This window comes from Gopherus flavomarginatus, chromosome 2 (assembly GCF_025201925.1).
Source record: "Gopherus flavomarginatus isolate rGopFla2 chromosome 2, rGopFla2.mat.asm, whole genome shotgun sequence".
Lineage (NCBI taxonomy): Eukaryota > Metazoa > Chordata > Testudines > Testudinidae > Gopherus > Gopherus flavomarginatus.
In genome coordinates, this window is record NC_066618.1 from 23744984 (window position 1) to 23763769 (window position 18786).

Genomic DNA, 18786 nt, shown 5'->3' on the forward strand with positions numbered 1-18786 from the left:
TGGTATAGTTTGCTTTTGTGTCCTTAATAATGTCTTTTTTAAAGATTGCCAACTCTCCTGAACTCTTTTCTCCCTTCACCTTACTTCCCATGGGATCTTACCTACCAATACTCTGAGTTTACTTAAGTCTGCGCTCTTGAAGTTCATTGTCTTTATTCTGCTGTTTTCCCTCTTACCATTCCATTGAATCATGAACTCCAATCATTTCATGATCACTTTCACTTAAGCTACTTTCCACCTTCAGATTCTCAGTTTGTTCCTCCCTGTCTGTCAGAATCAAATCCAGAATAGACACTCCCCTAGTCACTTTCTCCACTGTAGGTAACAAAAAATTCTCTCCAATGCATTGCAAGAATTTCTTGGATAATCTGTGCCCTGCTGTGTTATTTCCCCAGAAGATATCTAGGTGGTTGAAGCCCCCCATCACCATGGAGTCCTGTGTTTTGGATTATATTGTTAGTTGTTTAAAAACAAAAAAAAGTCTCATCCACCTCTTCTTCCTGGTTAGGTGGTCTACTGTAGACCCCTACCATGTTTTTCACTTTTATCTTACCTAGAGACTTTCAACATGTCTGCCTCCCACTTCTATCTCTACCTCAGTGCAAATGTATACAGCAGAACCTCAGAGTTACCAACTGGCCGGTCAATCACATCAATATCAGCGTTGGAAGGGACCTCAGGAAGTCATCTAGTCCAACCCCCTGCTCAAAGCAGGACCAATTCCCAACTAATCATCCCAGCCAGGGCTTTGTCAAGCTGGGCCAAAAAAACCTCTAAGGATGGAGATTCCACCACCTCCCTAGGTAACCTATTCCAGTGCTTCACCAGTCTCCTAGTGAAATAGTGTTTTCCTAATATCCAACCTAGACCCATCCCCCACTGCAACTTGAGACTTTTGCTCCTTGTTCTGTCATCTGCCACCACTTTGAACAGCCGAGCTCCATTCTCTTTGGAATCACCCTCGGGTAGTTGAAGGCTGCAATCAAATCTTCCCTCACTCTTCTCTTCTGCAGACTAAATAAGCCCAGTTCCCTCAGACTCTCCTTATAAGTCATGTGCCCCACCTCCCTAATAATTTTCGTTGCCCTCTGTTGGACTTGCTCCAATTGGTCCACATTCTTTCTGTAGTGTGGGGGGGGAAATTGGACAGAATACTCCACATGTGGCCTCACCAGTGCCAAATAAAGGGGAATAATCACTTCCCTTGATCTGCTGGCAATGCTCTTACTGATGCAGCCTTTTATGCCGCTAGCCTTCTCGGCAACAAGGCCACACTGTTGACTCATATCCAGCTTCTCCTCCACTGTAATCCCCAGGTCCTTTTCTGAAGAACTGCTGCTTAGACTGTCGGTCCCCAGCCTGTAGCAGTGCACGGGATTCTTCCATTTTAAGTGCAGGACTCTGCATTGGTTGAACCTCATCAGATTTCTTTTAGCCCAATCCTCCAATTCGTCTAAGTCACTCTGGACCCTATCTCTACCCTCTAGTGTATCTACCTCTCCCCTCAGCTTAGTGTCATCTGCAAACTTGCTGAGGGGGCAATCCATTCCATCATCCATATCATTAATGAAGATGTTGAACAAAACCGGCCCCAGGATCAACCCCTGGGGCACTCTGCTTGATACTGGCTGCCAATAAGATACTGAGTTGTTGATCACTACCGTTGAGCCCGACGATCAAGCCAGCTTTCTAGCCACCTTACAGTCCATTCACCCAATCTATACTTTTTTAACGTACTGTGGGAGATCGTATCAAAAGCTTCACTAAAGTCAAGATACACCTCTACCTCGATACAACGCTGTCCCTGGGAGCCAAAAAATCTTACTGCGTTATAGGTGAAACCATATTATATTGAACTTGCTGTGATCCACCGGAGTGCGCAGCCCCGTCTCCCCAGAGCACTGCTTTTCGGATTATATCCAAATTTGTATTATATCGGGTGGCGTTATATCAAGGTAGTGGTGTATATCACATCTACCGCTTTCCCCATATCCACAGAGCCAGTTGTCTCAACAGAGAAGGCAATCAGGTTAGTCAGGCTTTCCCTTGATGAATCCATGTTCATTGTTCCTGATCACCTTACTCTCCTCCAAGTGCTGTATAGACACCTGTTTACTAGATTTCCCTTGTATAGTCCCTCTTGTCTCTCCTTTGGCCAAGCTGTGATTTCTCATGTTCCTTCTCAGATCTTGACCTTTCACCTAGCTCTCTACGTGTTGGGGTGCTGTCTCCTGCCCCTATCAAACCTAGGTTAAAACCCACCTCACTAGGTTAGCCAGTCTGTATCTGAAGATAACTTCCTCTTCCTTGACAGGCAGGCCTCATCTCTGCTCACCAGTCTTTCTTCTTGGAAAAGGATCCCCTGAGGAATCCTAAACCTTCCTGATGACACCATCTGTACAGCCATGTATTTACCTCCAGGATGTGTCTGTCTCTGCCCAGACCCTTATCCTTGATTGAAGGGATTGATGAGAACACTATCTGCGCCCCTAACTCCTTAATCCTCATTCTCAGAGTCCTGTAGTCACTCCTTATCTGCTCAGGGTCACACCTTGCAGTATCATACGTGAGCAGCATGGGGTGCTGGTCAGAGGATCAGATGATCCTCAGCAAGACTGAGACTCAGAAGACTGGAAAAGGGCAAATATAGTGCCCATCTACTAAAAGGGAAATAAAAACAACCCAGGAAACTACAGACCAGTTAGTTTAACTTCTGTGCCAGGGAAGATAATGGAGCAAGTAATTAAAGAAATCATCTGCAAACACTTGGAAGGTGGTAAGGTGATAGGGAATAGCCAGCATGGATTTGTAAAGAACAAATCATGTCAAACCAATCTGACAGCTTTCTTTGATAGGATAACGAGCCTTGTGGATAAGGGAGAAGCGGTGGATGTGGTATACCTAGACTTTAGTAAGGCATTTGATACGGTCTCGCATGATATCCTTATCGATAAACTAGGCAAATACAATTTAGATGGGGCTACTATAAGGTGGGTGAGTAACTGGTTGGATAACCGTACTCAGAGAGTAGTTATTAATGGCTCCCAATCCTGCTGGAAAGGTATAACGAGTGGGGTTCCGCAGGGGTCTGTTTTGGGAACGGCTCTGTTCAATATCTTCATCAATGACTTAGATGTTGGCATAGAAAGTACGCATATTAAGTTTGCAGACGATACCAAACTGGGAGGGATTGCAGCTGCTTTGGAGGATAGGGTCAAAATTCAAAATGATCTGGACAAATTGGAGAAATGGTCTGAGGTAAACCAGATGAAATTCAATAAAGAGAAATGCAAAGTGCTCCACTTAGGAAGGAACAATCAGTTTCACACATACAGAATGGGAAGAGACTGTCTAGGAAGGAGTATGGCAGAAAGAGATCTAGCGGTCATAGTGGACCACAAGCTAAATATGAGTCAACAGTGTGATACTGTTGTAAAAAAAGCAAACGTGATTCTGGGATGCATTAACAGGTGTGTTGTAAACAAGAAATGAGAAGTCATTCTTCCGCTCTGCTCTGCGCTGGTTAGGCCTCAACTGGAGTATTGTGTCCAGTTCTGGGCACTGCATTTCAAGAAAGATGTGGAAAAATTGGAGAGGGTCCAGAGAAGAGCAACAAGAATGATTAAAGGTCTTGAGAACATGACCTATGAAGGAAACTGAAAGAATTGAGTTTGTTTAGTTTGGAAAAGAGAAGACTGAGAGGGGACATCATAGCAGTTTTCAGGTATCTAAAAGGGTGTCATCAGGAGGAGGGAGAAAACTTGTTCACCTTAGCCTCTAATGATAGAACAAGAAGCAATGGGCTTAAACTGCAGCAAGGGAGATTTAGGGTTGGACATTAGGAAAAAGTTCCTAACTGTCAGGGTAGTTAAACACTGGAATAAATTGCCTAGGGAGGTTGTGGAATCTCCATCTCTGGAGATATTTAAGAGTAGGTTAGATAAATGTCTATCAGGGATGGTCTAGACAGTATTTGGTCCTGCCATGAGGGCAGGGGACTGGACTCGATGACCTCTCGAGGTCCCTTCCAGTCCTAGAGTCTATGAATCTATGAATCCTTCTGTAATGTAGCACATACAAGCCACTGGGAAGTGGCACACCTCCTGGGATGCCAGGTCAGGTCTGCAGATGGGAGGCCTCTGTCCCCTTTAGAAGGGAGTCACCAACCACCATCATCCTTTATTTTCTCTTGGGAGTGGTGGCTACAATTCTCCAAGCCTTGGGAGGTGGGGGGGTACATGGCTCTGGGGGAGATTCCTCATCCCTCGTTGCCAGGGCACCATCCCTCTGGATGGTGAGTTGGGAGCGGGGTGGAGCACTGCCTGCTGCCAGAGGTAACCAGCATCCAGGTTCCTCCCCATGAAGGAGCAGTTCCCTCCTCCCAAAATGCAATGAAAGTGCTCCTGGACACAGGAATGTCAAGATGTTCTGTACATTTTAATATTTGTGCATTTCAAAACGTGGGAAGGCAAATAGCTAATCTCTGTTGTAAGAGATGTCTATTATGAATGCTTCTTATTTGAAGCTGGTATTTATCATAAGAGAGCAAGATATCCGTAGATATCTTAGATACTCTTAATGGTAGACATGACATAGTTGCTATGAGCCACCATAAGGATAAGCATAGCTGATTTGTTTCAAGATAAGATGGGATGACTTGTTAATCTAGCCCATCTCTGAGAGAATCATCTTGCATCTCGCACGTGTCCAGTTAGTGACGTGATTCTGGTTCAGTCCATCCCTATAACTTGATTGAAATAGGCAGCTGAATGTTATGCATGTGACCACCTGAATGCTTAACAGCTTGGACATCACAATAGTATTTAGGCTACTATCTCAGTATAACTTCATTTTAGTCATCTCATCCATTACTTATATTTTTGATGCAATGTTTAGCCTTGCCTGTTAAATATAGCTCTGTATAGTCCTGACTGATTTTTCTATCAGCTAAACAAATTAAAACGGTAGAAGTTCTATCTTCTTTTTTTTTTATTTATAAGGAAGAGTTGCTATATAAATGGGAAAGGATATTATGATTAAGAAAATGATTCTGTTTAGTTCAGCTACTTCCACCACCTTTGTGGGCAGCCAATCCTAGCACTTGAAAGTAATGGTGGAACAAGCCACGGGCCACCTTATATCACATTTAATCATTTCCCTGCCATTGCAGAAGCCATGAGCATTGGTGCACCTCGGTCCATCCATTTCTCTGCTTGTGGCACATAATAGTCTAGTCTCCTGTAGGTCTCATTTATTTTAGTTTCAATTCCATTGTTGGGTTTAGTATGCTGATGTTGGTGGCCTGTGACATACAGGGGATCAGACTAGATGATTATAGTGGTCCCTTCTGGCTTTAAACTCTCTGTCTCTATAACCTCCTTGATAAAATAGGACTCTCATAGACTGGCCTTCCTGGAGGAGCATGTCTGCATCCCTGACTCCCACTCTGCAATCCAGGCTGGCTATGAACTGCTAGCCTTCTCATATAGAAGAGGAACACTGAGGTCTTGCTTTCCAAACTGCTCCTTAGTCTGTTTAAGAGATGACTTACAATGGTTCTCTCTCCAATTGTACTCATCACTGACTAGAATTATAAAGTCTGATTTTTGTGGGTGCCAGTGCTCAGCATTTCTGAGAGTCAGGCCTGGAGAAACTAAGATTCTGTAGACAGAAGGAAGGCAGTTAGCTGCCACATTAGTCAATGAAACAGTTTTTTATTTTGATAAGAGTATCTCGGTTATAGTACTGATACATGCTGTGTAATATCTGCTCAGTCTTCACATTAGCTAACATGAAGCACTGTTTGAGCTTCAGAGTTAAGAGTAACGAACCTGACACAGCTCTTGAATAAAGCACTAGGACAGTGAGAGCGGTATGACCTCAAAGAGTTTCATCCACTAAACATGCATATTTGCATCACATTCTCTTTTTTGTTTCTTTCGATCTTCTCACATTATAAGATCACAGACTGAACAGCTGCTTCTAGTTAAGACCACAGACATTTCTGCATTGGAATGGTACACCCTACTTCACTTTGCTAAGAGAAGGAGAAATGGCAACACAGTGCAAATTCATTTAAGGATGGATTGTGGCATATTGACGCAGTCCCACATTTGAGGAGAGAAGGAAGGTGGATAAATACTATCCCTATGGAAATCATGGAAACATTGTGCGTCAGGTAATCACAGTGCTTCATGAGCTCTGGAGAGCACATCTGCCTCACTACCCTCTGACAAGCCAACTCTGCTAGATGGCATGGAAGGGAATTTGGAGGCATGGCTGTACACCTTCTCGGTTATCTAGGTTCTTCCTGAAGAACCTACATAGGGTCTAAGCAGTGTGGAGAGCCATGAACTGGCCCTCTGTCATGTGTGAATTTGCACCTTCTAACACAGAAGGCTTAAGGTTGTCACATGTGGCAGACATGTTTTCGCAGATGTTCATATATTAATTTGATTAGAAACCTGTATAACCTTTACTTGAGAAAGAGGTCTTTGATTTCCAAATGAAAATATATTTAAGACATACCAAGGCAGGTTTTTATGCTTCTACAGGACAAAGATTCTGTATTTATAGAGATATTTACCTTTTAGTCAATGCAATTTTTAGCTTACAATCAAAATCTTGTCTCAGAAAGACAGTAGCTTCTGTAGCTAACATTCCATTTAATAAAAATGTGTTGGGAGATGGGAATTCCCCCTTTTGATTTACTTGTGTCAATGGCAGCACATTGTCTTCAGTATAAATTTGGCTCTTTTTGATTAAGCACCCTGTTTCCTTAGAAACAGTACATTTAGAGACTTCTTGGCCATGTGACACATTCACCTGCATTCAAGTCTATTTCCAGTTATCCTTTCCCAAAATATTTACCACTAATATATTTTAAAGTCAGCCATGTGTATAACACAATAGCTGTTTTAAAGAGATACAGAACATGCAACTGCACTAGGCACAACTGAAGATTGAGGATTTGCACTAGGCACAACTGAAGCTTGAGAAGTCTAATCTCTTACATATGATAGACATGTACTTATTGTATAATAAAATGTTACGAGACTTCCTAGTCTACCATTTACTGTATTGTTGCACACATTCCATTTACTATACTAACTGCTGGTTAAATCACAATTGTTTGTGGACAGACAAGGATGGAAAAACATTTTGAGTCCTGTTCTCACTTGTCTGGAAAGGAATTGAGAGAATCCAAGCACTATAGAAAAAACTGATAAGAGGAGAATCTGGAGCAGATTTGCTCCCTCATTTGCCATGCTTCAAGCTACGTAATTGGGTTAATATGATGCATTTAGTAGCTGACTTCAACTTGACCATCTAAGGGCATGCCTACATGGGATCTTATATTCTCACCCTGGATCACTGCACACTAAGTTGCAGTGTAGACAAGCACTTAGGTACGAAGCACAATTGCTCAGGTTAGAAAGATGTACCCCAGGCTATAAACTGGAAGAGCTGCTTGTTTTTTGCACATCTTAAATTTTCAGAGCAACATTTCCTTCACATGCTGTTTTGGATCTGTAGAGGTTCAGCTGTGATTCACAGGAATAAGAATGCTACAGAATTTGTTTTTAAAAATCCAAGTTTATGTGGGTAGATGTTTCCCTGGGACCTGTGGAGGGGTCATAAGAGACTTGTTATTTGCAGATGATGTAACTCTTGTGGTTCACAGTGTTGATGTCCTACAACATCTTATTACCAAGTTCTCTGATTCATGCAAAATCTCTGGGCGAGCAATAAGCTTGAAAAATACTATTATCGTGCTCCAAGGCTCTTCAGAACCAGTTTCAGGTATCAATTAGATATTCGTCCAGATGCTGTTGACCAATTTTGCTACCTTGGCTTTACTGTTACCAGCAATGTAGATCTTGACGCTGCACTCACTAGTAGAATCGGCAAAGCAGCCAGGAACTTTTGTCTTTTCCAAGACTGAGCCTGGAACAATAACAAATTGTCAACTAAAATGAAAATCCATATTTATGAGACGTGTTTTATACATGCCTCTATATGGCTCAAACACAGGCAACTTATGTCAAACATGCCAAAAGACTAAACAGCTTTCATATCAGATGCTTGCGTAAAATTCTTCGAATAAGATGGCAAGACAAGGTGACAAATGTGGAAGTGTTAAATTGTGCTATGTCATTCATGGGAATGTTGATTCGTAAGAAAAGACTCAGATGGCCTGGACATGTCAAGTGAATGCCAGATTACAGGATCCCAAAGAGTGCGCTGAACTCTGAATCTCGCGATGGGTCTAGAAAAAGAGGTAGACCACTGCGCAGATTTTGGGATCCTTGCAAGAATGACTTCATAGCCTTTGGAATCTCTGTGGATGACTGAGAAAGTAGTGCAGAATGCTGCTTTGGTTGACAGAGTCAGCTTGTAGACGGAGCGAGGCATTGTGAGGCGTACTGGATCAAACTTTGAGGTGACTAGCATCAGAGGAGGAAAGAATCTGCTGCTCAGATTCAGAGTATTGCTAATGTGCCATGCGGGTGTACCCTACCTGTGGGCAGAACTGTCACTTGCGCATCAGACTCAGCAGCCATCAAAGAACTCATCGGTGCACTCACCATGCTCTGTAAAGAGCTATGGTGCCATTCATTGATTGCTTCCGTACTCTACCCTCTAAAGCAGTCCATCCTAGAGTCTACTTTGGTTTTTCCAGCTCAGGTGTCATTATTTTTTAGAAGAATTAACAACTAACGCCAGGAGATTTTTGTGCATTTTTGGTTTCTATTTGGCACAAATGTACAGTAACTTCTAAATACTGTGGCAAATAGATGCACAAGTGGGGAGATATTACACAGAAGCATTAACTATCTTCCCATTCTTTATGAAGTGCCTAATATTGACCAAACAGTTTGTACCACCTTTCTAAGCTCCAGGAAGTATTTTTCCTACTCTGACAGCAGATAAAAGACTTGAAGACCAAGATATCAATAGAAATAAATGCAAGATTGATTTCCAAAGATTGTGCATTAGAGAATTGGTGAGTTCCACGAGCTTAACCTGTCCCTCTTTAAAATTCAAGTATCAACCACTATAATCTTCATTCATGGTCTATGTCGAACTAAAAAACCTCTATGTAGTTTAAAGGAAAGACCCAAGACTCTTAAAGCCAAGAATAACTATTCAAGGGAAATCTATCCTGCTCTAGATCTTATGCCACAAAGGAGCAGCAGCAGCCCCAATTAAATGAATAGTACAACATTAAAAGTATATAATAGCTTATGCAAATTATCCAAATCATCCACAGAGCTCAACTCCAAACTCCGATGATATTATAGCTAAATATTTTTTATCAAAGCCCCTCTTGAAACTGCATTAGAACACTTACACTAGAAAAATCTGATTCTGTGATGTATTCTGGAAGGAAAGTCCCTGTTGAGATCAGAATGGAGTTTTGCATTTTCAGAATGTGTCGCAGTTTGTCCTAACATATTTTCAGATGACATCTCCAAAGACAGATTAGTCTACAAGGAAGAACAGCAGCCCCCTGTACTGAACAAGCACAATGCCATGAGAATATATATTTCTTTGTAATAAGATTAATTTGCTTAAAAGTAGTTGAGGGACTTGGCCAAGTAGACTTTTGTCCCATTTTTCCCCTTTTGAAGATGACTATCTTATTGTCCAGCTACACTTGCTATTCACTAGTGCACTGCTGTGTCTTACCGTCCATTTCTGAAAGGAGAAGATCATTTCTGACAATTACCCACTATATTTAAATGCAACGCCCATCCTCCCAGATGTCAAGTGAAAAGGAAGGAAAGAGCCATTCGATTTGCAATTCAGTACAAGAGTAGAAAGAACAGCTCACTATGCAATAACTTACCTGCTAGTTAGTACCTATGTGGTTCTTACTTCTAACAGACATTTCTGCAACAATGACAGATGACAAGCCTAAGCTCACAGTCAAGTTCTACATTTAAAACATGTTCATACTGTTTAAGAGATATGAAGGGTAACTTATGCCTGGTATCAAATTGATCTACAGAAAATAATGTCAGACCCAGATTTCTAGATAGTGACTTTGGTTGCCCAACATGAGACACATTTAAAGGTACATTCTTTCTTCACAGGAGAGGTCTCTATAGGTCAGAGAGAGAGAAAAAAAAAGTATTTTCACCCTTTCTCTAAATATTGCCTTCTTGATTTAGTTCTATAAATGTTGTACTGTTTACTGCAAACTCGGAGTAAAAAAAAAAAAAAAAAAAGAGAGAAAAGACTTACTGTGCCAGTTTTTAAATTACTGAAATGTCACATTATTTTATAAAAAGCTACATTTAAGACACATTGAGACTTGGTATGTGTGAGTAATGCAACCTTTCAGAGTTTGGATAAATTTAATTCTCCATGCTATAATTTCCTCTAGCATTTCAAGATGAAGTCACAGAGGAGAACCAAACGCAGTGATTAATCTGTTCAGAAATGTACGCATTTCTAAAACAAGGTTCTGAGCTATTTATTAAGCATGAATTTAAGAATACAGTACAACTGCTTCTTCCAACTGCAATGCTGTACTGCAAGAGCCTTGGGGAAAGGACTACTTAACCAATAAAATACAGGTGTTACCTGACGACACAGTAACAATAGGAGAAGGGAACATTTAAGATATTTTCATTTACTACTTAAGCTAGGAAAGCAATTAACATACAATTCTTTCAGTTGAGGAGTAGATGGATTTATTTTCACAGGAATTTGGATCACATGAAATATCATGACATTGTCATGCTAAGGCTGCCACATTTATTCCAATAGCTTCCAAGGCTGATTTAGGAATTGAAATTCCCACAAGCTATGCAGGATGAATATCGGCCATTCAAAAACGAGAGTAGGAAGTAACCCTAGTTTTCCACATGGCTATTTCATTTAGGCAAAGAGAAATGTCAGCGTCAAACATGCAGAAATAATTAATACCTATTACCTCAGCCCCTTAAAGGAAAGCAAGTCTTGAAATTCCCTTGGGAAAACACAGGAAGTAAACAGCCAACTAACAATATAGATCATAACACTACCAACACCTTTCTCTTCAAGAATTTTCCCTTCACAAGGTATTTAGCAGTCACACATCCCAGCCTAGGAATTCCAGAGCTACTTAGAGATAGAAAAATAAAAAGCAGTTTAAAAGGACCATGATCATAGTGTTAATGGAGAGTTACAGAAAACCATGCAAACTGACAGTAGAATTCAACTACTGAAAAAGTATGAGAAGGCTGAATAAAAGCTAGCTTCAGGGATTCTCGGAGGTACAATTTTAGTGCACAGTAAAGGGGCTCATTTGCCATATATGGGAGCCATGCAGTGCTAGACCCCATGTGCTAGCATGGATATTTAACTGAGAAGTTATTGTGAAATTTGCATTGAGATTAAATAAATAAAAATGTCTCTCCCTAAACATATTGTATAAATAGAGAGAGGGAGAGGAAAAAAAGAAGAAAAAGCACAGCAGTTATGTCTCAACTTCACATCAGTAACATCAGCTAAGTGTTATGAAACAGATTGAAGTTAAAATGAAAAGATATATAGGGAAAATAGAAGATGCTAAAAAAAGATGATTTACTAACCTATATGTGTTTGAGCCATAACATCAGCTAGCCTGTGCGCAGCGCCACTGCCTCCACTTTGTGTCGAGGAGGAAGAAGTGGTAGATGTAGTAGAACCATGGATCGCTTGACTGATCCAGTGTTCCATGTTTATACTTCCCTGGCTTGAGGTGGGAGTTCCCTGGGAGTCGCCCTGTACAGATCCTTCGTCTTCTGAACCAGAGGAGGTATCTAATAATTGAGAACAGGCTGCATTATTTGTGATGTAAGTGCATGATGGTTTTGCTTCTTTACGGAAATAAGGCACATAAATAAAAAAAGAGAACTGCAGTTTAACACACATTGGCAGCAGGTAGTTATAGTAAGGAGAGTTTTGTATAACTGTTAAGTACTGGAACAGAACCAATTGTTACAGAACATTAACAGGGTTTTCCTGCACAAGGTTGGTGCTTCTGGTATTTATCTATGGAACAAAACAAATACATTTATTTATATTGCGGTTCTCAGTCCAAAGATCTCAAAGCACTTAACGAGAGCAAATGGGAAAACTCAGACACAGAATGCTTAAACGACTCTCCAAAGGTCACAAAGCAAAGTCAGCGGCAAACCCCTACTTCTGAGGTTTAACTATCCAGGGCAGTCATACTCTAGGGAACATTTTAGTCACAGCTATCATGTCATTGATTCAGCATGTGTCAGAAAGCACTTGATTTTTGATATTTTCCACCTGCTAGGGGTTGAAGGAACAGAAACAAGAAGGTAAATGGCTAGACAAACTTTAGAAAAGAAAGCAGCAAAGAGTCCTGTGGCACCTTATAGACTAACAGACATTTTGGAGCATGAGCTTTCATGGGTGAATACCCACTTCGTCGGATGCATGTAGTGGAAATTTCCAGGGGCAGGTATATATATGCAAGCAAGAAGCAGCCTAGAGATAACGAGGTTAGTTCAATCAGGGAGGATGAGGCCCTCTTCTAGCAGCTGAGGTGTGAAAACCAAGGGAGGAGAAACTGGTTTTGTAGTTGGCAAGCCATTCACAGTTTTTGTTTAATCCTGAGCTGATGGTGTCAAATTTTCAGATGAACTGAAGCTCAGCAGTTTCTTTTTGAAGTCTGGTCCTGAAGTTTTTTTGCTGCAGGATGGCCACCTTAAGATCTGCTATTGTGTGGCCAGGGAGGTTGAAGTGTTCTCCTACAGGCTTTTGTATATAGCCATTCCTAATATCTGATTTGTGTCCATTCATCCTTTTCCGTAGAGACTGTCCAGTTTGGCCAATGTACATAGCAGAGGGGCATTGCTGGCATATGATGGCGTATATTACATTGGTGGATGTGCAGGTGAATGAACCGGTGATGGTGTGGCTGATCTGGTTAGGTCCTGTGATGGTGTCGCTGTTGTAGATATGTGGGCAGAGTTGGCATCGAGGTTTGTTGCATGGATTGGTTCCCGAGTTAGAGTTACTATGGTGCAGTGTGAAATTACTGGTGAGAATATGCCTCAAGTTGGCAGGCTGTCTGTAGGTGAGGACTGGCCTGCCACCCAAGGCCTGTGAAAGTGTGGGATCATTGTCCAGGATGAGTTGTAGATCCCTGATGATGAGTTGGAGGGGTTTTAGGTGGGGACTGTATGTGATGGCCAGAGGAGTCCTGTTGGTTTCTTTCTTAGGTTTGTCTTGCAGTAGGAGGCTTCTGGGTACAAGTCTGGCTCTGTTGATCTGCTTCCTTAATTCCTCGTGCGGGTATTGTAGTTCTGAGAATGCTTGGTGGAGATTTTGTAGGTGCTGGTCTCTGTCTGAGGGGTTAGAGCAGACGCGGTTGTACCTCAGTGCTTGGCTGTAGACAATGGATCGTGTGGTGTGCCCGGGATGGAAGCTGGAAGCACGAAGGTAGGCACAGTGGTCAGTAGGCTTTCGGTATAAGGTGGTGTTAATGTGACCATTACTTATTTGCACCGTGGTGTCTAGGAAGTGGACCTCCCGTGTAGATTGGTCCAGGCTGAAGTTGATGGTGGGGTGGAAGCTGTTGAAATCATGATGGAATTTTTCCAGAGTCTCCTTCCCATGGGTCCAGATGATGATGTCATCAATGTAGCATAGGTAGAGAAGGGGCGTGAGTGGACGAGTGAAGTTGTTCCAGGTCAGCCATAAAAATGTTGGCATATTGTGGGGCCATGCGGGTGCCCATAGCTGTGCCATTGATCTGGAGATATATATTATCATCAAATTTGAAATAGTTGTGTGTGAGGATAAAGGCACAGAGCTCAGCAACCAGTTGTGCTGTGGCATCATCAGGGATACTGTTCCTGACAGCTTGTATTCCATTAGTGTGTGGGATGTTTGTGTAGAGAGCCTCTATATCCATGGTGGCTACGATGGTGTTTTCTGGAAGGTCCCCAATGCACTGTAGTTTCCTCAGGAAATCAGTGGTGTCACGGAGATAGCTGGGAGTGCTAGTGGCATAGGGTCTGAGCAGAGAGTCTAAATATCCAGACAGTCCTTCAGTGAGAGTACCAATGCCCGAGATGATGGGGCATCCAGGATTTCCGGGTTTGTGGATCTTGGGTTGTAGATAGAATAACCCTGGTTGGGGCTCTACGGGTATGTTGATTTGTTACAGTGTTAGTGTAGGGAGTGTCCTGAGTAGATGGTGCAGTTTCTTAGTGTATTCCTCAGTGGGATCTGAGGGAAGTGGCCTGTAGAATTTGGTATTGGAGAGTTGTCTGGAGGCGTCCTTTTGGTAGTCAGATCTGTTCAAGACGACAACAGCACCTCCTTTATCAGTCTCTTTGACGATACTGTCAGGGTGGTTTCTGAGGCTGTAGATGGCATTGCGTTCTGCACAACTTAGGTTATGAGGCAAGCAGTGTTGTTTTTCCACAGTTTCTTCCTGTGCACATCGGCGGAAGCATTCTATGTATAGGTCCAGACTATCATTTCGACCCTCAGGAGGAGTCCATGTGGAGTTTTTCTTCTTGTGCTGTTGGTGGGAGGGTAACTGTGTATCAGTGGGCTGTTCAGTGTTATCCTGAAAGTATTCTTTGAGTCGGAGATGGGGAAAGTAGGCTTCCAGATCGCCGCAGAACTGTATCATGTTAGTGGGGGTGGCAAGGCAGAAACAGAATCCCCGAGATAAGACAGACCTTTCTTCTGGGCTGAGTGTGTGGTTGGATAGATTGACGATATTGCTGGGTGGGTTAGGGGTACCACGGTTGTGGTCCCATGTGGCAGGTAGGAGTTTAGACAGCTTACAATCCTTTTTCCTTTGTAGAGATGTGAAGTGAGTAATGTAGATCTCCTGTCTTATTTTAGTGAAGTCTGTTTGTATGGAAGTTTGGTTATATATGAGAGTCTCCAGGTTGGAGAGCTCTTTTTTGATGTTTTCCTGTTTGTTGTATAGATGCTGATCAGGTGGTTCCTCAGTTTCTTTGATAGAGTATGGCATAATCTCTCACTGTGGTCTGTGTAGTTTGTAGATAGCAATGGATTTTTTACCTTTAGTCCTGCAGCAAAAAAACTTCAGGACCAGACTTCAAAGAGAAACTGCTGAGCTTCAGTTCATCTGCAGATTTGACACCATCAGCTCAGGATTAAACAAAGACTGTGAATGGCTTGCCAACTGCAAAACCAGTTTCTCCTCCCTTGGTTTTCACACCTCAGCTGCTAGAAGAGGGCCTCATCCTCCCTGATTGAACTAACTTCGTTATCTCTAGCCTGCTTCTTGCTTGCATATATATACTTGCCCCTGGAAATTTCCACTACATGCATCCGACGAAGTGGGTATTCACCCATGAAAGCTCATGCTCCAAAATGTCTGTTAGTCTATAAGGTGTCACAAGACTCTTTGCTGCTTTTACAGATCCAGACTTACACGGCTAAGAAGAAATAAAGAGAACATTCCACAGAAGTGCAGAAGAGTCTACCAGAGAACTTCAGGGCCAAGAGCTGGGGGAAGAGTTATGGGAGGAATCTTTATCACTGCAAAGTGTTACAAGCAGCACACTAGCCACGAAGTTATTTCACTCACAAGAACACAAAGATATGTGCAAACCTAGCCACCACAAGAGGGCACCATACGTGTGGGTGATAGCTCCTTATTGCCTCTTCAACTACCTTGTAAAACATCTAAGATTTCTTGGGCTTTAATGTTATAGTTACTGTCCTTGACAAGTGACAACTGTTAATTGCATATTTTATTTAGATGGGATTGATTCTGACAGCATATTGCATGTGTCTTTCATATCAATAAAATATACAGTGCAGTTGCTCACCTGGAGGTGTGTAGGCATCCATTGATGTTTGCACCACCAATGAACGTCGTTTTGATGGCATGGGGACTGCCATCTTCCTTTCTTTATGTTTAGCAAGAGCTGCCTGAACTGCTTCTGTATGGACATCTAGAACGAAAGAAAGAGATTCAGGTCAGCTTTCAAAGTGAAAGGCACCGCATGTATACACATCTGCAACCGAGTTACATTGTTTTTCAGTTAGGCTAACTGGTTGTGTTACATGATTCATGCTCAGGAAGTGTGGGGCTTCCTCAGAAAGTATAGCAATGGTGAAGAGCCACAATTACCTTTTGAGAGTTCTCGGTCCCTGACAGACCTTTATCAGAATTTGTTCTTGGCTCTTTCTACTTTTAGAGTTTGAGAATGGAATGGTCTTTCCTACAGCACACCCTTGTTAAGTACTGTTTTAAAGCAACATCTACCTCAGCAAACATCCTTGCTTTTTAATCTGGTAGTGGGCCAAGGACTTGTAATGAAAGGATGCTAGTCTGTATTTACAAAGTGAACCAGGTTTCCTGTTCACATAAGAGTCATATCAGCTATGTACATAAGAGATGTGCTTGAAATGTAACAGGGCTGTGAAAAATCATGAAAGAAGCAGTGGCAGCACCCTGGTGAGATCAGAATTGGTCTTAAAACTTTGCAAGTGTTTCTGAAGTGTAAAGTATTATTATGATCAGGTTTCAGAGTGGTAGCCATATTAGTCTGTATCAGCAAAAACAATGAGGAGTATTGCGGCACTTTAGAGACTAACAAATTTATTTGGGCATAACTTTCGTGGGCTAAAACCCACTTCATCAGATGCATGGAGTGGAACATACAGTAGGGAGGTATAAATACACAGCATAGGAAAAGATGGGAGTTGCCTTACCAAGTGAGGGGTCAGTGCTAACAAGCCAATTCAATTTAAGTTGGATACTAAGTTGTTAGTCTCTAAAGTGCAGCAAGGATTCCTTGTTGTTTTTATTATTATGATCAGTTAGTGATGAGGTGGGCAAAAAAAACAATCGGCACTCAGGCATTCTAGGTGCCAAAGCCTGTGCTCATTCTTTAGCCTATATGGCTTCTAGAGCACTGCCAACAGTGTCCACATCATTCCTCATAAAGAGCAGGTCTGAAATGTCCGCCATTTAGACTAAGGGAGTGTGAACAGCAGTGCTCACTAAAGTGCTGTGTTGTAATTTCCCTGTGTGGACTATATTAGTCCCAATTCAGGACCTGTAAGTTTGCACCCATACATCCACACAGGGGAGTCAGAGCACAGCATTTTTGTGAGCTCTGCTATTTACACCCCTTTCTACAAGATACAGGGCTGAATGGATAGCTCAGCAGTTTGCGCATTGGCCTGCTCAAGGTGGGGATGTAAATTCAATCCTTAAGGGGGCCATTTAGGGATATGGGACAAAAATCTGTTGAATAATTTAATTGGGGATTGGTCCTGCTTTGAGCAGGGGGTTGGACTAGATGATCTCCTGAGGTCCCTTCCAACTCTGATGTTCTATGACATGCTTAAAGTTTCACAATAAGGAGCTTTTCTAGCATTCAGATGCTTCGCTATGCATCTGTTTCTCCCCAAACATAACAGATGAAACGCAGTGGTTATTTTATTTTATCATGGTGCTCCTCTAATTTCTTAATTAGCACAGCAGCAACACCCTGGAGAGTGAGCTATTATTTTACTTTCTTTCCTCAGCTGGCCTATCACTCCCTTTATTTGAGGGCAGGGGACAGAGGCAGAAGAGGTACAACACCACATGATAAACAAAAAAAAAAAAAGGTTAGTTTTATTTTATACACATTCAGATAGGACTTAATCTCAGGGTGGGAAAGAATTTAAGAAGAGCTCCTATCCTACTCTTAAAACAAACAAACCAAAAAGAATATTTCAGCTATGACTTGTTTGTTTTAAACCTTATGTGGATTACATATATACAACAGGGGAAGAGGGACAGGAAAAACAAGAGAAATAGGAAAGAGAATACATTACACATAAAGGGGTTGCAAGGTTGGCAGGGCAAATCAGAGGAATTGGGAACAAGATTATAAGACTAATGTTATTAAAAGACCTAGATTTTCCCTTTTCAGTCAAGTTAGTCAAACCCTTAGAAAAGAATGTAAGCCTTCCTCTTTAAGCTACTACCTTATAACTAAAAGCTTGTTAAAAAGTTTAATACAAATAAAAATCAAAGTTACTTCTTACTCATGTGTGTCTTCTTAAGATACCTTTCCAATAACATCCCCCCTCTCATAGCATTCAGATATGAATGACTGGAATACACTCAGTAAGAGAGAGCATTTGTGTTTAAATAAACTAGGGGAAAATATAGGTTTTCACTTTAAGAGTGGGAATGATGGATAAACTGACAAGCTTATTTAAAAAAAAAAAAAAAAAAAAAAAAAAAAAAGAGCATCCTGAGACCTTTTCTTTAGTCTAGACTATTCCTATGAAGAAGTCACATCATATTGGTTACAATAGGGACAGTTATTTGGAAATTATCAGGCTATATTGGTTTCTTTCAAACTAAAATTGTTGGAGGGAATAAGCTGTAACTGCTAAATCTGAGGAGGAAAGGAGGACAGCTGACTGAAATATATTATTTCAATTATTAGCCTATTGTTTGGACTTTAAATTCTCAGTGTTTTGGTTTCTAAATCCTCAAAAGCTATGGCAGGCTTTTCAAATTCAGCTTCTTTTTCGAGGGGACAATATTTTCTACCTGGTCCATAAATACTTTGGGAGTTTTAATTTAAGAAAATACTTTAGCCCATTGAGACTCAGCAATTGCAACATGTGTCTGGAAGAAGTAAATGAGTTTAAAAAGAAAGGTTATGTGAAATTACAATTAAACCATGTAATAGTTTCAAAGTTACTACAGATATTTTCTAGTTGTCTTCACATACCTGTGTGATGAACTGGTAAATATTTGTGTTTATGATG

At 41.5% G+C, this 18786-nt stretch overlaps 1 protein-coding gene across 5 annotated transcripts in view; it reads right to left on the reverse strand.

Annotated features, from left to right (window-relative positions):
- Nucleotides 1-18786, reverse strand: part of DIP2C (disco interacting protein 2 homolog C) — a 480496-nt gene that overhangs the window by 133456 nt on the left and 328254 nt on the right. For all 5 annotated transcript variants that reach the window (XM_050942214.1, XM_050942217.1, XM_050942216.1 and 2 more), the window contains 2 exons: nt 15831-15956; nt 11586-11795 (listed from right to left, as the gene is read on the reverse strand). In XM_050942214.1, coding sequence (XP_050798171.1) covers nt 11586-11795; nt 15831-15956 — 336 coding nt within the window. The remainder of the gene's footprint in view (nt 1-11585; nt 11796-15830; nt 15957-18786) is intronic.